The following is a 13,412-nucleotide window of genomic DNA, read 5'->3' as shown; positions in this document are numbered from 1 at the left end:
TCAGATGGCAATCCTGATTTTTGACTTCAAATGTCAGCGGAAACTTTTGACAAGTTTGCGTTTAATTCCTTTTGAGCGAAATAATGTTCTCTTTAGAGCAGAAATTTTTTATTGTTGTACAAAAGGAAAACGGTGGATGGTCATTTTCACTTTCAGTTTGTGTGGAAAATTTCCAGCCCAGATTCCCAGCCAAAGTGTTGCCAACTGTAGAATTTAATCGACGCCTACTCTAATTTATTTTTTATTTGATCGCACGGTACTTGAAATACTCAAAAAAATACAATGCAAATTAATTTTTTAAATTAAGGTTTTCCATTGATATATGTAGGTATATTTTTACTGAAATTATTCGTATGTAAACTAGAAAGAATCGGAGCACTTCAAATGTTTTTTTTTTTAGGCTAAAACCTATTTACCTCAAAGCCGTGATTTATGACATATGTGTTATCGATAAAACTTTTATTGTTTTCCTTAAAATGAAATCTTTTGTCCTTTTAAAACGAATTCTTGCACAGCCTTTGGGTCATTACTTCCTCCTTTCCTCAAAGCCTGAATTGTTGGCATGGCAACATGCAACCAAAACAAAAAGTGAGGAAATTCATTTAAATTCCATAACGTCAGAATTTGACCCTTAAAGTGCAATGTGATCGAGCATTATTTCGAGAAAATTACTAGGAGGTTGTAAGATAAATTGATTTAATCGATAACGTCATGGGTCATAGTTGTAGAGAAATTTAAGTAGTGGTGAATTATCATGGATCAGAATATCCCAACGAAGAATGAAGAGTTTAATGGGAGGAATTCGACCGATATACCATCACATGGAACAGTTCCGAAGTGGCTGGAAGAAATATCTCAGTAAGGCTTGCGATAAGTTTAATTAAACGAAGAGATAAATAAATATTTTGTAGAAAAATAGTCCAGAGTCATAATAATCGAGTTGAGAAAAATAAAAGTTTGGCTTATAGTCTAGATGTGAAGAATTTTTTCGAAGGCCTAGATTCTCGAAATCGGTAAGTTTTTGGTGGATGCGCCGGGTTATTAATACCTATAATTATTTTAGGAGGAGACACGAGTCGTCTTCAGCCAAATATGGTCGTAGATCATCTCTCGCTTCCCAGTTACTCGAAGAAAAGAGTGTATCCAACATCGCGATGACCCAGTCCGAGTATCTAATTCCCACTCTTGACGAAAAATTTGACTGGAAGTCCCTAAACCGGGATCCCTACCAAGAAGATCTAGAAAAATCCTGGAAAAGCCTCGACCATTTCAAACAATCTCACAAAGGGCGTCTCGACAGTGCCAAAAATTTTATACTAGACTCGAAAATTGGTAAGTGAAGTGTCCCCAATCCTGAAATTTGTGTAAAAACCAATAAAAACTACTCCCCATGTTTGTGTTTTTCTGGGATTATTGTAGATTTCGATTCAGTTTTGTCACCGATTTTCTCAAACGACGAGGTCGGTTCGTACAGCCCCTCACTTTTAGACCAAACTGTGCCAAATCGAAGCAGGAGCGAAATGTCGAACTATCACAAATCGACTACTTCGAAAAGCCAAATCGAAATGTACCCTCGGAGATACGACTCATCGTTTGAAAAAAAATTATCAGAGTATCAACTCAATATTGACAAGGAGAACAAGCTTCGAGAGGAGATTATTTCGGAGCTTTTGGCCGAAAATGAACGGATTACTGAACGACTTAAACGGCATAGTTTAGAACGAGGGGGTGAACCCGACGGGCCCACTTTCTTCAAATACAACTCGAATTCGAAATACAAGAGTAAAAGTTCGAAAGTGAAAGTAGCGAAAGAGAGTGTTTTTATAATTCCGGAGCTGCCCTCGGGGCAAACTTTGATTATTGACATTTTGACCACTTGGGGTGATAAATATTACGTGGGTTTGAACGGAATTGAAATTTTTGGGATTGATGGCAAGTTGGTGAAAGTGAAAAAAGTTAGATTTTGTTTGTAAAAATAATTTGTGGTAACAAGGAAATTTGTAGATAACAGCAGTTCCTCCGGATGTTAATGTTTTACCGAAATGTAACGCTGATCCTAGAGTCGTTACAAATTTGCTAGATGGAGTTTGCAAGACTCAGGATGATATGCATATTTGGTTGGCGCCTTTTGAAATGGGGTGCAGCCACATTATAACAATCGAGTTTGAAAAAGTTGAGACTTTAGCTATGATACGGATTTGGGTAAAAATTATATTTTGATGATGAGTTTGCAGTTGGTAAATTTTTTTTAGAACTATAACAAATCGCGAATTCATTCGTACAGAGGTGTCCGAGATATCGTGATGTTTCTGGACGATATGGCAATTTTTAAAGGCGAAATTGCGAAAGCTTGTGGTGGAATGTTGGGCAGTATTGAAGCTTTTGGTGATGTGAGTGATTTTTTTAAGTTGGCACCGTGACATGCTGTTTTTTAGACGATATTGTTTACAACAGACGATGAAATATTGGAAAGCATATCGAAAAATGATTCTTCGTATTCCTTTCTTACGTCAGGGCCTGCTACTCCGACCATTATGGAACGGCCCCCAACGTCCGCTTTGATCTCTGACGTAAGTCTCGGAAATATATTTTTTGCGTATTTTTTTATTAAATTACAATAATGTTCTAATCTACATCTTTTAAGCAAAAATCGGTCAAGATGACAAATTTTATTTTTCTAAATTACCTACTTATAGGTATCTTCAAAAACTTAATTTAGTACACAGTAACAACAGCTTTTGATAACAGATTTGGATCTAAAGAAACTTATTTTTACTTAAAGATTTGTGTGATTTCTTGTCTTAAATTTTATTTGTTTTGTTTAATTTTTGTATAGGTTTTATTTTGTTTTTTGTATAAAATAATGATGGTCCTGATTCAGATTCGTCCTGTAACGGGACCTGCTACCAAAAGCTCCCCCACGGACCAAATTCTCTTGGGGGCAAGTCAAATAGAGCTTGTCCTTTTATCCAATTGGGGTCACCTCACAATGATCGGTTTAACCGGATTTGAATTAGTCCAAGACAATGATACAGTTATCAACATCAAACAAAACAATTTGACGTGTAATATAAAAAGTGATAATTACACTTTATCGAACTTAATCGACGGAGTCAACATCACAAATGATGATACAAACATGTGGTGCGCCCCTTTTGAATTTGGTGAAGAAGTCATCATTAGAATGAACTTTGACGATTTTAAATACGTGTCAGGGATCAGAATTTGGAATTATAACAGCAGTTTGGAAACTTCTTACGCTGGAGTTCGCGCTATGAAAATCCTCTTGGATGGCAAACCTGTCAAAAATCCTTTAACCAAGAACGAGATTTTTATTTTGCGACGAGCGCCAGGAAATCAACATTATGATTACGTCCAAGATATTAAGTTTGTCGAAGAATTGACTGTAGGAGACATCCATAATGAAATGCCGTCTTTGTTAGATCAAGACGAGCTTTATGAGCCTTCAGCTATGCCGGAGGGTTTTGTTATTCAATTTGTTATTTTTTCGACTTGGGGGGACCAATATTACTGCGGTCTGAATGGTTTGGAGTTGTATAACCAGTATGGGAAAAAGATTTTACTAGATGAGCAAAATATTTGTGCGTATCCTGAGAGTGTAAATTCGCTACCGGAGTTGATAGGGGATGTCAGAACTCCCAATAAACTCATAGATGGGGTTAATAATGACCATACAGGGTCACACTCGTGGCTAGCCCCCATTATACCCAAACATTTAAATCGGATTTATGTCGTTATGGACGAACCTATTGTTGTTTCTTTGGTCAAGTTGTGGAATTATTCAAAGACACCAATGAGGGGGATTAAAGAGTTTGGGGTAATTTTAAAAATTTTTCAAATTTGAACGTGTGTTAAAAACATTTGTGTATAGATTCTAGTGGACGATTTATTAGTTTATAATGGAACTTTACATAAATATTCGGTGAATAAAGATGGCTACCAGACTGTTGTTTTTACAGAAAATGAAGCTATTTTAGGTGAAGAATATGATGATGTTTTAAGGTACGTAATTCAAGTTTTTAAAAGGACTTTTGCATATACTTTGTTTTTTTTTTTTTTTTAGAAAAAGTGCTTTCTCGCAAGATGTTGTTTTGTTAGACCAAGACGTGAGGACTACAACTGGGGGTTCTCTACCAGAAGCAGACCCAGCATTAAGACCTTTTACCTCAGTTAATTTATACGATAGAGGATACACTTCATACTAACCACGTTTTTGTACAAAATACATTTTTTGTATTTTTTAGATATGTCAAGTTTTAATGTATGGTTTTTGTAAAGCTACATTTGTGTATTTTATTGTATTGTATTGTAAGGTTACTGGAATAAACCATTTCTAGAAAAATAATTTGCAATTACCTTGACTGAACCTACAGCACTGAAACAAACTTTCCATCTTTTTTTTTAATTCTTGAACACAGCTTTTATTTATGTTTTCAATTATTTAAATTATACAAAAATGTTTATTTTAGGCTAGTTTTTTCGCTAAAAATTGTGTCAAAAAATAATATTGGCAGCATTGACAAGTGACAAAAAATCCAGCTGACTCACAGATTAAGGTTATGTTCAATCAAAATCCGAGTTTGTTTTGTATACAAAGATGATCTCACACCGTTAAACCCCAATAATGCACTTTTTTATCCTTTTGACGTCTTTGTTCATTCGAAAGTGTCGCAAAATCGAAATTGTTTGACACGAAATCTCCTAGAAATGGACATTTTTGAAGAACTAGGTGTACCAAAAAAGTACCTGAAACCGACAACTAAAGACGGACATTACATAGCTCTGGTACATAAATCATGGCTCAAGTAAAATCCAATAAAAAAATTAATAAAAAGTTGCTAAATTCCGTTTTTTAGGTCACTGGTAAAGTACTCAAAACTTGTGGAATTCATAGAAAGGGGGCGTTTTGACGCCTGGCCAGTAAGTGAGGAGGAGCTGGGGACTTCGTGGAGTAAAGTGTTTATCTGTGTTTTTAAAAAACGTGATGCTAACGTGATTCCATTACCTCGCATTCGGAGTTTGATCAAAGATGACCCCCCTTTACTATTCTGTCAATTAATGCAACATATTTATCAAACGAATTATAAGAATTTGTGGAAGGAGGCGTATAAGAAATACAACAGTAAAACCGAATCAAATAAAGAAACACAAATTTCTCTAGTGGAATATAATGAGGTTTTGAGAGAGATTATAACAAGGATTTATGGATGCCCCATTGTAAATATTTGCGACTCAAGACTAATCACAGAGCAATCAAAGAATTTTGACGTACACTTAAATATATTACCAGCTGTTTGTGCTGTAGAGACTCTTAACGCAATTTTCGTCATACACATGCCCTATTTTGACCACAATTTGAAAGATTGTGTTACTTTCAGCCCCGCAATTTTAAATAAATGTTACGCCAAACCGTTATTTATAATCTACCAATTGTTACAAACTTTGAAATCAATGCATGACCGCAGCCTCACTCTAGGGGATATCTCCTTGAATGACATTTACTTGACTGAAGACATGTGGATTTACATAATCCCAAGCATCCACTCAAACATTTACGTCCAAGAAACAAAAAATGACACAAAAAGACACGTAAATATCTACGACTGTCGCAAAAACGGCCACAAATTCGACCTAAATCTCAAATGTGAAGGCTGTGGAATAAAAACATACGACAAAGTTCAAGTCACCAATGAAACTCTGCAAGAATTATGTCAATTATGGGTTGAAGGCCAAATCTCAAATTTCACGTACATTTCCGCTTTGAATAAGCTTTCAGGGAGGAAATTGGGCGACCCCAATTGCCACCATGTCTTTCCGTGGGTCACCGATTTCGCTTCAAGGTGTGGCAAAAACTGGCGCGATTTAAAGAAATCCAAATATAGACTTAATAAAGGGGACCGACAGTTGGACTTGACTTATGAAAATGCGTCGTCGCAAGTGCCCCACCACGTGTCTGATGTCTTGTCTTCAATCACCTATTACGTCTACATGGCGAGGAGGACCCCCAAGTCGGTTTTGTGTAAGAATGTGAGGACAATTTGGGTACCAGCGGAGTACCCAAGCTCGATTCAGAGAATGCAAGAGTGGACTCCAGATGAGTGTATTCCAGAGTTTTTCACAGATCCGACGGTTTTTAAGAGTATACATGACGATTTGGATGACTTGGAAGTACCCACGTGGTGTGCAGGACCGGAAGATTTTATCGAGAAACACAGAGAAGCCTTGGAGAGTGCACACGTGTCGGAGAGGCTACATTATTGGATTGACCTCACTTTTGGATACAAGTAATTAAAATAATATTTTTTGTTTGCTCGGAAAAAAATTATTACGATTTATTTTTAGATTGGCCGGCACCGCCGCTATCAAGGCCAAAAACGTCTGCCTCCATCTCGTCGACGACCACACCAAACTGATGAAATCTGGAATTGTCCAACTCTTCACCCATCCGCATCCCCCAAAAGCCACTCCAACCCTCTTCTGGAACAAAATACCCCCGAAAATTTACATCAGCAAGACCAAATCGAAGTCACGTGACCGGAGCAACTCACCGGCTTTAGCCCTCGACTCAAAAACCGACGACGAAGACGTCGACGACGTTCCAACTTTCTCAAACCGATCACTGGGCCTTTCCCGGTTTCTCTCCCGAAGTCGGTCATCTCTCAATGAAGAAAAACCGAAAAATTCGACCCGAAGTTTAAGTTCAGGACCGAAAAATCCGGCCTTTGCCTCACATCTCAAAGTTCAAAGTTCGTCACTGACCACCGGAGTTATCTACTTGCCGAAGGAGTATCGCCCGGAGCAATATCTGGAGAATTTGGAAAAGAAACATTCGTTTTTCTCGAAAAGTTTTCACCTTGAAGAGAAACGGGTTAAATATCTGGAGGATAAAACGCTCAAGGAGCAAACAAATGATGATTGTTTGGTACAAAACGCTTTCACAAATCTGATTTTTAGTGAAAATTTTGAAAAACGTTTGTTACAAGACAATCAGAATTTTCACCGCTCCAAAATACAAAAAAATGAAAATCATATTATTTGCAACTACTCTGATATCATCTCAGCGAGACGCATCCGAGAGTTGCAAATTCTCGGATGTCTCATTGTGGAAATATTCATGTCGAAACAGTTGCGAGCGTTAGGTGCCAACGATTCGAATTTGTCTTTCACCGACAGGTTTAAAGCCTGTCTTACAGTGGTCAAAAGTTGTGCCGAAATCCCCCCCTGTATTTCATACGTTGTTCATTTGTTACTCCAACCTGATACTATCATCTTCAAGGAGTTCAAATATCCGTCCGTGACCAATTTGGGATTACCTCCACCAAGTGCCCATCAGCTCCTGGAACCGCTTCTCCATTCCGTAATCCCCTTTTCTCGACTTTTCCCTTATTTGTACTCGCTTATCGCGACCCTCAAAGACTTCAAAAACGTGGCCACGGAGTTGGGAGTTTTGTACCACTTCGACTGTAACGGCGAAATGTGTGCAGAATACGAAAGTTTGGAACGGACGAAAGTGTTATTCGCTCAAAACATCGGTGAGTGTAAAGTCAAATCCTGTGCCAGGAATTTGGAGAGTTTACTGGAAGAGTTGAACACAACTACTGATTTGGAAGTTGCAAATATACTCATCCCGCATATCCAAGAATTGATTGAGGATCCTCCAACATCAGTCCTAGCTGCTTGGTATTTATTCGACCCGCTTTCACGTGTTTTGGGACCCCAAAAAACGGCAGAAAGTCTCCTTGAACCAATTTTGAAATTGTATGAAAATGAACCAACCGAGGCCACTTTGCCATACTATGGCAAAATTGCGAAGTTGTATCATCATAGTTTTCTCTTACGACTGATTGTAAGACTTGGATTGAAGTGTTTTTTGGATAATCTTGTAGCGCCTCTTGTGGAAGCCGTTGGTCGATATAAAGACTACGAAAAAGTCGATTTTATTCTTCACACACATTCGGAAAAATTTGTTCGGAAAACGTCGCATTTGAAAACGATGGATACCGAACATGTTGATACTTCCGGGAGTGATGACTCGAGTGTCTCATCTGATAAACGGCCAACTCCAAAACAAGAAGTCGCTGCTGAACCGGAAGTTTTTGATTTTGATGATGATAAACAAAACGAAGAACAATTAAAATCGCTGATGGAACATTTAGAGTTAAACGTAGCCTCTGATTTGCCTTTTAATCACTCGACAGCAGAGGAGGCATTAGATGCCACTCTAACTGAAAATCTGGACCAATTGAGAAGTCTCGAGGAACTCACCATGAATCTTAGTGAAGACGACATTGAAATTAGACCTGGGGTTTCCTCCCCAACCATTCCAATCCCTTCCACCAAACAAGAATTCAGTAATATTAGTTGTGAGGTTGGGAGTAAGAAAAGTGACTCACTTCAACTCGATTTAGTCTTGGATTCACCCGGGTCGACTGCTTCCGATCAAAAGAAACCGCCATCTGTCTCCAAATCTAAGAAACAAGACGCGAAAATATCAGATATGAGTTCTGATAGTCTGGTTTGGTTGTCACATAGACTGGGGCCGGTCCTCACGGCTCGATATCTGTCACGAAATTTGCTCAAAATGTTGACTTTGTGCTATGTGGGCAAGGATAATTTGACTCTAGTACAAAAAGAAGAACATTCGAGGGAGATTGAAACGCTTTCGGTGGTTAATAGTTATGTTTTGGGAGACCAAAATGCGGTCAAGGTTTTGGAATGCCTGACGAGTATTGCAGGTAAGTGATTTTTGATTAAAATTTTCAATAATTTATACAGGGTGCGCCAGAATTCGCGCCCCAGAGAAAAATGCCATGTAAGGTAAGATACCAGGAACATAAAAAAAATGTTATCTATAAAAATTTCGAAGTTATGAGAGTTTAAATTTTGCACTTTGACTCTATTTATTTATGTTGGAAAAATACTTTTCCAAGTTTTTTTACTACAAGCTATTAGAAGAGGAAACAAGGAAGCTGTATCCTATGTTATTTATAGCTTTTATTGGCAAAATTTTTGTACCTTTACTAAATAATTATAAAAAAAAAAACATACAGGGTGAATATAAAGTATGGAACCAAGCGGTTTTATTTATAATCATTTGCCTCCAGAAAATAATAATTAATATAAATTAAAGTAATATAAAAAATGTGATCATATTTTCAGAACGAAATTTTTTATTCTTGTTAAATCATCACATTTTTATAGTACTTTAGCACTCATCAATTAGTTTTTTCAAAAAATAAATAGTTTAAGCAAAAAACGTTTGGTTCCATACTTTTTATTCACCTGGTATACAAGATCATCAGTATCATAAGATTTTTTGACAGATAGAATTTTTTAAACATTTTTTCCATGTTCTTGGTATCTTATCTTACTTGAAATTTTCTTCTGGGGCGTGAATTCTGGTGCACCCTGGGTGTCCCAATAAAGTTGGCTAACGACTGTATTTCGGAAACCAGTTTTCCTATAGATTTCGGAAAAAAAATGATAACAAAAGTGACTTCAAAATATTTATGGAATTTGTTTTCCACTCTCAAATATCAGCGCTAAATGGCGAATGTCAAATCAAAATCGAAAAATGGTAATTTCTTTATAAAATTTATGATCAAGGTGGGTATTGTGTAAGGGTTTTGGACACTCCTTATAACACTCGAAAAATTATTTATTTGACATTTTGACGTGATTTTGACCTATCTTTTGAAATAAGTGATAGGGGTAGGGAGGAACCTTATTCCAGATAAAGTTCGACAGCTCTCTACTATATCAACCGATTTTAATGATCTTGGTCTTATTTTGAAGTTATTGGATGACAGAATCATAATATTCATTAATACTTGAGTTTTTATTTGAGAGTGGACCGCCAGATGACATTTTTAAGGAGTATGTTTAAGTTTAAATTTCCACGAGAAATTAAAAGAAAAGCTATATTTATTATTTCACAACCTTATTACTTGTGAAATAAAATAGCACAAACGGGATGTCGCTATCGTTTCTCAAACTTTAATTATCAATGAAAATATTTTTTTAGAAAATTATTTTTAGATTTGAGAGTGGAAAACATTTTCCATAAATTTCTTGAGGTCACTTTTGTAATGATTTTTTTCCGAAATCTATAAGAAAACTAGTTTCCGAGAAACAGCCGCTAGCCGACCTTATTGGGACACCCGGTACAAGAGCAAAATTGTATGAAAAAATGCGTTTTAAGGTTTGTACGGGGAGCAGCTGATTCTGTTCCAATATATCCCCCACATGAGCGAATTAATCGCTTTGTGCAAAAGACGACTGACTCCCAATTTGGAGGGGGGTTTGATCTCATGTCTCGCTTTACTACAACACGTCATCCCTTATTTATCTGACTCAACTCTGATGGATCATTTACAGGTGGGTCACACACTTAATTTCACCTTCAACCACTTTGTCAATTTTAGGACGTGATCTTAAAAAATATACTCCATCCAATTGTGAGACTGTTAGCTTCAACGAAATACACATTCCCAAGCGGTTATACAGCTCGTAACATTCTAGCTCGTAAATATTTGGACACACTGTACGTCCTTTCGATACGAATGGGTTCTGATATGACTCGAACCCATTTGGCGGTTCCAGCACTTCAGAGGTTTTTTCTCATTTTTGATAAAGTCTTTTCGGGGGAAGATGCACACCAACCGGAGGATAGTCAAGTCAGCCAATCGGAGAAGGAAGAATCTCACTATGTTGAATTGTGTAGAGACGGATCTGTTAATGAATGGAGTGTCGGGGGAAAACCGATTCAAATCTCGCGAATGAATGACACGGATTCGGGGTTGCTACTAGAGGACGCATCTGAGCAGAGTTTAGATGAGTTGCGAATGGCTTTCACTACTGAGTTGGCATATACGGCCTATTTGCCTTTTTTGAGACATATAGGGGCTAATTCGTTGGAGATTTCGCTCAAAAATCACAGTTTGATCAAGGAGTTGTGTCAGGAGTACGAGCAGGGGGCCAAGTCGAGTGTCCCTATACCGAAATCGGCCGATTTTAAAACCACGATTTCGGCTTCGAGTAGTATCGGGAGTAATATAGCCCTAGTTGGGAATCGGATCGATGTCCAAACCGACGATTTGGAAAATGTTAATACGGATTTGTTGAGTCTTGTCAGTAATCGATTGGAGAATAACAGTCGACATTTGAGAGGCAACTGGTTGGCCTATTGGGAGCACGAAATTGGCCGCTCAGACAAAGACACAATGTTTAATTTCAAGCAAATCAAATTACAGACTTTCGCTGGTCACACACACAGTGTTAAGTGTCTCTACGTCCTAGATAACGAAAATAGTTTCATATCGGGGAGTAGGGACAAAACTGTCAAATTATGGTCACTGAGGAGTCAAGGAGACGGTTCGAGTGTCTCAACTTGTCAATGGACATACACAGCCCACAAAAAATCAGTCCTTTCCATTACTTTCATCGAAAGTATGAGACTAGTAGCGTCGTGCGACAGCGTAGTACACATTTGGGACCCATTCATGGGGGTCAACGTGGGTCATTTGGAGTCTCCCAGGTACCCCCCTGTTAACGTTTTAAGGAGTTTACCTGCACCGTCGAGTCTTGTATTCGCTGCTACGACTGACGGAACGGTTAAAGTGATCGATACGAGAACTTGTAGCTACATCCACGAACTAAAAGTAAGTTTGAAGTGGTTTCAGACTTGGCATTTGCCTCGGTTTGGTTTTAGGTGAGTTTGAACCCGACTGGGCTAATTCGGTGTCTCGCGGTGTCCCCCTCAGGGGCGTGGGTGGCCACGGGTCAGTCATCTGGTACCATCACCGTTCTGGATACTCGCACCGGATTAATTATCTCGACTTGGAAAGCCCACGAGAGTGAAGTTCTCCAACTCATCGCAGCCGACAACTCGACTCTTATTTCCTCAAGTCTGGATCAGACTATCGGTGTGTGGAATGCCAGCGATGGCAAGTTTAAGTTTCATCTCAGGTTAGTACCTCTCGTCCGATTGAACCATCTCATTGCTATTAATAGGTCGTCTTTTATCAGGGGGGCAACCGAGCCAGTGCACTGTTTGAATGTTTACAATAATGAACTGATTTCGGGGACGACGGCCAATAGGATTGGCGTTCACACGTCTATCGACATGGAGGCGTCGTTCTCGAGCACCAAGTTGAGGTCGGACGCGTTTAAGGGGCTGTTGACCTCCATGGCGTTGCTGCCGTTGAATAGACTTTTGTTGTTAGGGGCTGATACGGGGACTATTAATTTGTTGTGTTGAACTCTTGCCTGGTAAGTAACCGTCGTTTGTTTTCATATTCCAGTGCAATTCCGTAAAACCGATGTGATCTTTTGTTTTATTTGTATACCGAGATTGTCAGGGACTATATTTACAGTTGAATAACTTGCAAAATTTTATTTTGTACAGAATAATTATAATAGTTAGCCAATCGGAAACCATCACGGGTGATGGATTGTTGTTACCTAAAGGCTAGTGTGTTTTATTTAAAGTCCCTCAAAATCAAAAATAATCGTGGCGAGTTGTAGATTCGTGTCACTAGTCAGTTCTCAATGTAGGGCTATTTTGTCATCGCCACATATTTTTTAGAGACCTGTACTATGATTATTTTATCTTTATTTACCTGTTCTTTAGTATTATACAATCCAAAGATATGCAATGCGTGATGTAATACAATAAGTTGTGCAAATAAAATTTGTAAAGAGAGGTGTTTAGTCTGCGGTCCGCTTCGTCGCAACCTTAATCCAAATCCCAAATGACACATAATATAGTAATGAATAAATTGTCGAATAGATTTTGATGTTAAAATAAAGGTGTAACGAAAAGATGGGGACAAAGAGTAAGCTGAGATTTCCCAGGTCAAAATAAAGCAATTTAACCCAACTGACCTTTATACCAAGTTGCTCCATTTAAAAGTTAGAGTAATTAATAATTTATCATATTATTGTTAACTAACACAAACATAAATAAAGACACTAAAACCTAAAAAATTTTAACACATCTACTTAAACAATTTTTTTCATCTAAAACTAAGGCCGATACAAAAATTGTTTAACTTTCGAATAAAAAAAAAGAATTACTCCACTCGGATTAGGAATAACAAAAATATAGTTTAAAATGTGTCAAGTTGTTAAGAAATAAGTACTTTACATTATTAATAAAATAAAAGAAATAACACCAGACAATGTGGTTTTGATATTAAATTGCCTGTACCTTTATTATTAAAAATAATTTTTAAACTTTGGCGCCTTCTAACTTTTAAACGGTGCGACTTGGTGTAGAGATAAGTTGGGTTAAATCGCTTTATTTGGACCTGGGGAATCTTAGGTTATTCTATTCTTTTCGTTACACCCTGTATAACATTCGACACAGGACCATAAAACCACATAAGATG

General features: G+C 37.7%; 2 protein-coding genes across 6 annotated transcripts in view; both read left to right on the top strand.

The window, feature by feature from the left end:
• The first annotated feature begins 285 nt into the window (after positions 1 to 285).
• On the top strand, positions 286 to 4,339 carry LOC123003583 (katanin-interacting protein-like). Of its 2 annotated transcripts, none has more exons than XM_044396410.1 (11): positions 286 to 678; positions 729 to 858; positions 912 to 1,013; positions 1,064 to 1,332; positions 1,420 to 1,955; positions 2,005 to 2,202; positions 2,253 to 2,390; positions 2,436 to 2,570; positions 2,882 to 3,838; positions 3,893 to 4,023; positions 4,085 to 4,339. In XM_044396410.1, exons 2-11 carry the CDS (start codon positions 755 to 757, stop codon positions 4,224 to 4,226), a joined length of 2,712 nt encoding a protein of 903 aa, XP_044252345.1. In that variant the 5' UTR covers positions 286 to 678; positions 729 to 754; the 3' UTR covers positions 4,227 to 4,339. The 2 variants fall into 2 exon arrangements, with proteins under 2 accessions (XP_044252345.1, XP_044252344.1); XM_044396409.1 differs by having other exon boundaries at positions 723 to 858; positions 4,085 to 4,338.
• Positions 4,340 to 4,556: 217 nt separating this feature from the next.
• LOC123004192 (WD repeat-containing protein 81) overlaps positions 4,557 to 13,412 on the top strand; it is a 14,344-nt gene continuing 5,488 nt past the window's right edge. Inside the window, exons 1-7 of one of the 4 annotated variants that reach the window (XM_044397322.1) lie at positions 4,557 to 4,826; positions 4,878 to 6,305; positions 6,364 to 8,756; positions 10,223 to 10,398; positions 10,446 to 11,681; positions 11,732 to 11,988; positions 12,049 to 12,743. In XM_044397322.1, the coding sequence (XP_044253257.1) occupies positions 4,729 to 4,826; positions 4,878 to 6,305; positions 6,364 to 8,756; positions 10,223 to 10,398; positions 10,446 to 11,681; positions 11,732 to 11,988; positions 12,049 to 12,280 (5,820 nt within the window). In that variant the 5' untranslated portion in view covers positions 4,557 to 4,728 and the 3' untranslated portion in view covers positions 12,281 to 12,743. Of the gene's footprint in view, positions 4,827 to 4,877; positions 6,306 to 6,363; positions 8,757 to 10,222; positions 10,399 to 10,445; positions 11,682 to 11,731; positions 12,744 to 13,412 lie in introns of those variants that run through there. The other 3 variants (XM_044397321.1, XM_044397320.1, XM_044397319.1) reach the window with 3 other exon arrangements.

This window comes from Tribolium madens, unplaced genomic scaffold, assembly GCF_015345945.1.
Source record: "Tribolium madens isolate multiple individuals breed KSU strain unplaced genomic scaffold, Tmad_KSU_1.1 Scaffold_1;HRSCAF=32;Tcas5.2_LG8, whole genome shotgun sequence".
Lineage (NCBI taxonomy): Eukaryota > Metazoa > Arthropoda > Insecta > Coleoptera > Tenebrionidae > Tribolium > Tribolium madens.
This window is presented reverse-complemented; position numbering and strand designations above follow the sequence as displayed.

Coding starts and splice junctions, on each gene's coding strand:
- LOC123003583 (XM_044396410.1), top strand. CDS start 755: ATGGATCAGAATATCCCAACGAAGAATGAAGAGTTTAATGGGAGGAAT. Junction 1,014..1,063: donor GGCCTAGATTCTCGAAATCG/GTAAGTTTTTGG, acceptor TAATTATTTTAG/GAGGAGACACGAGTCGTCTT. Junction 4,024..4,084: donor GAATATGATGATGTTTTAAG/GTACGTAATTCA, acceptor TTTTTTTTTTAG/AAAAAGTGCTTTCTCGCAAG.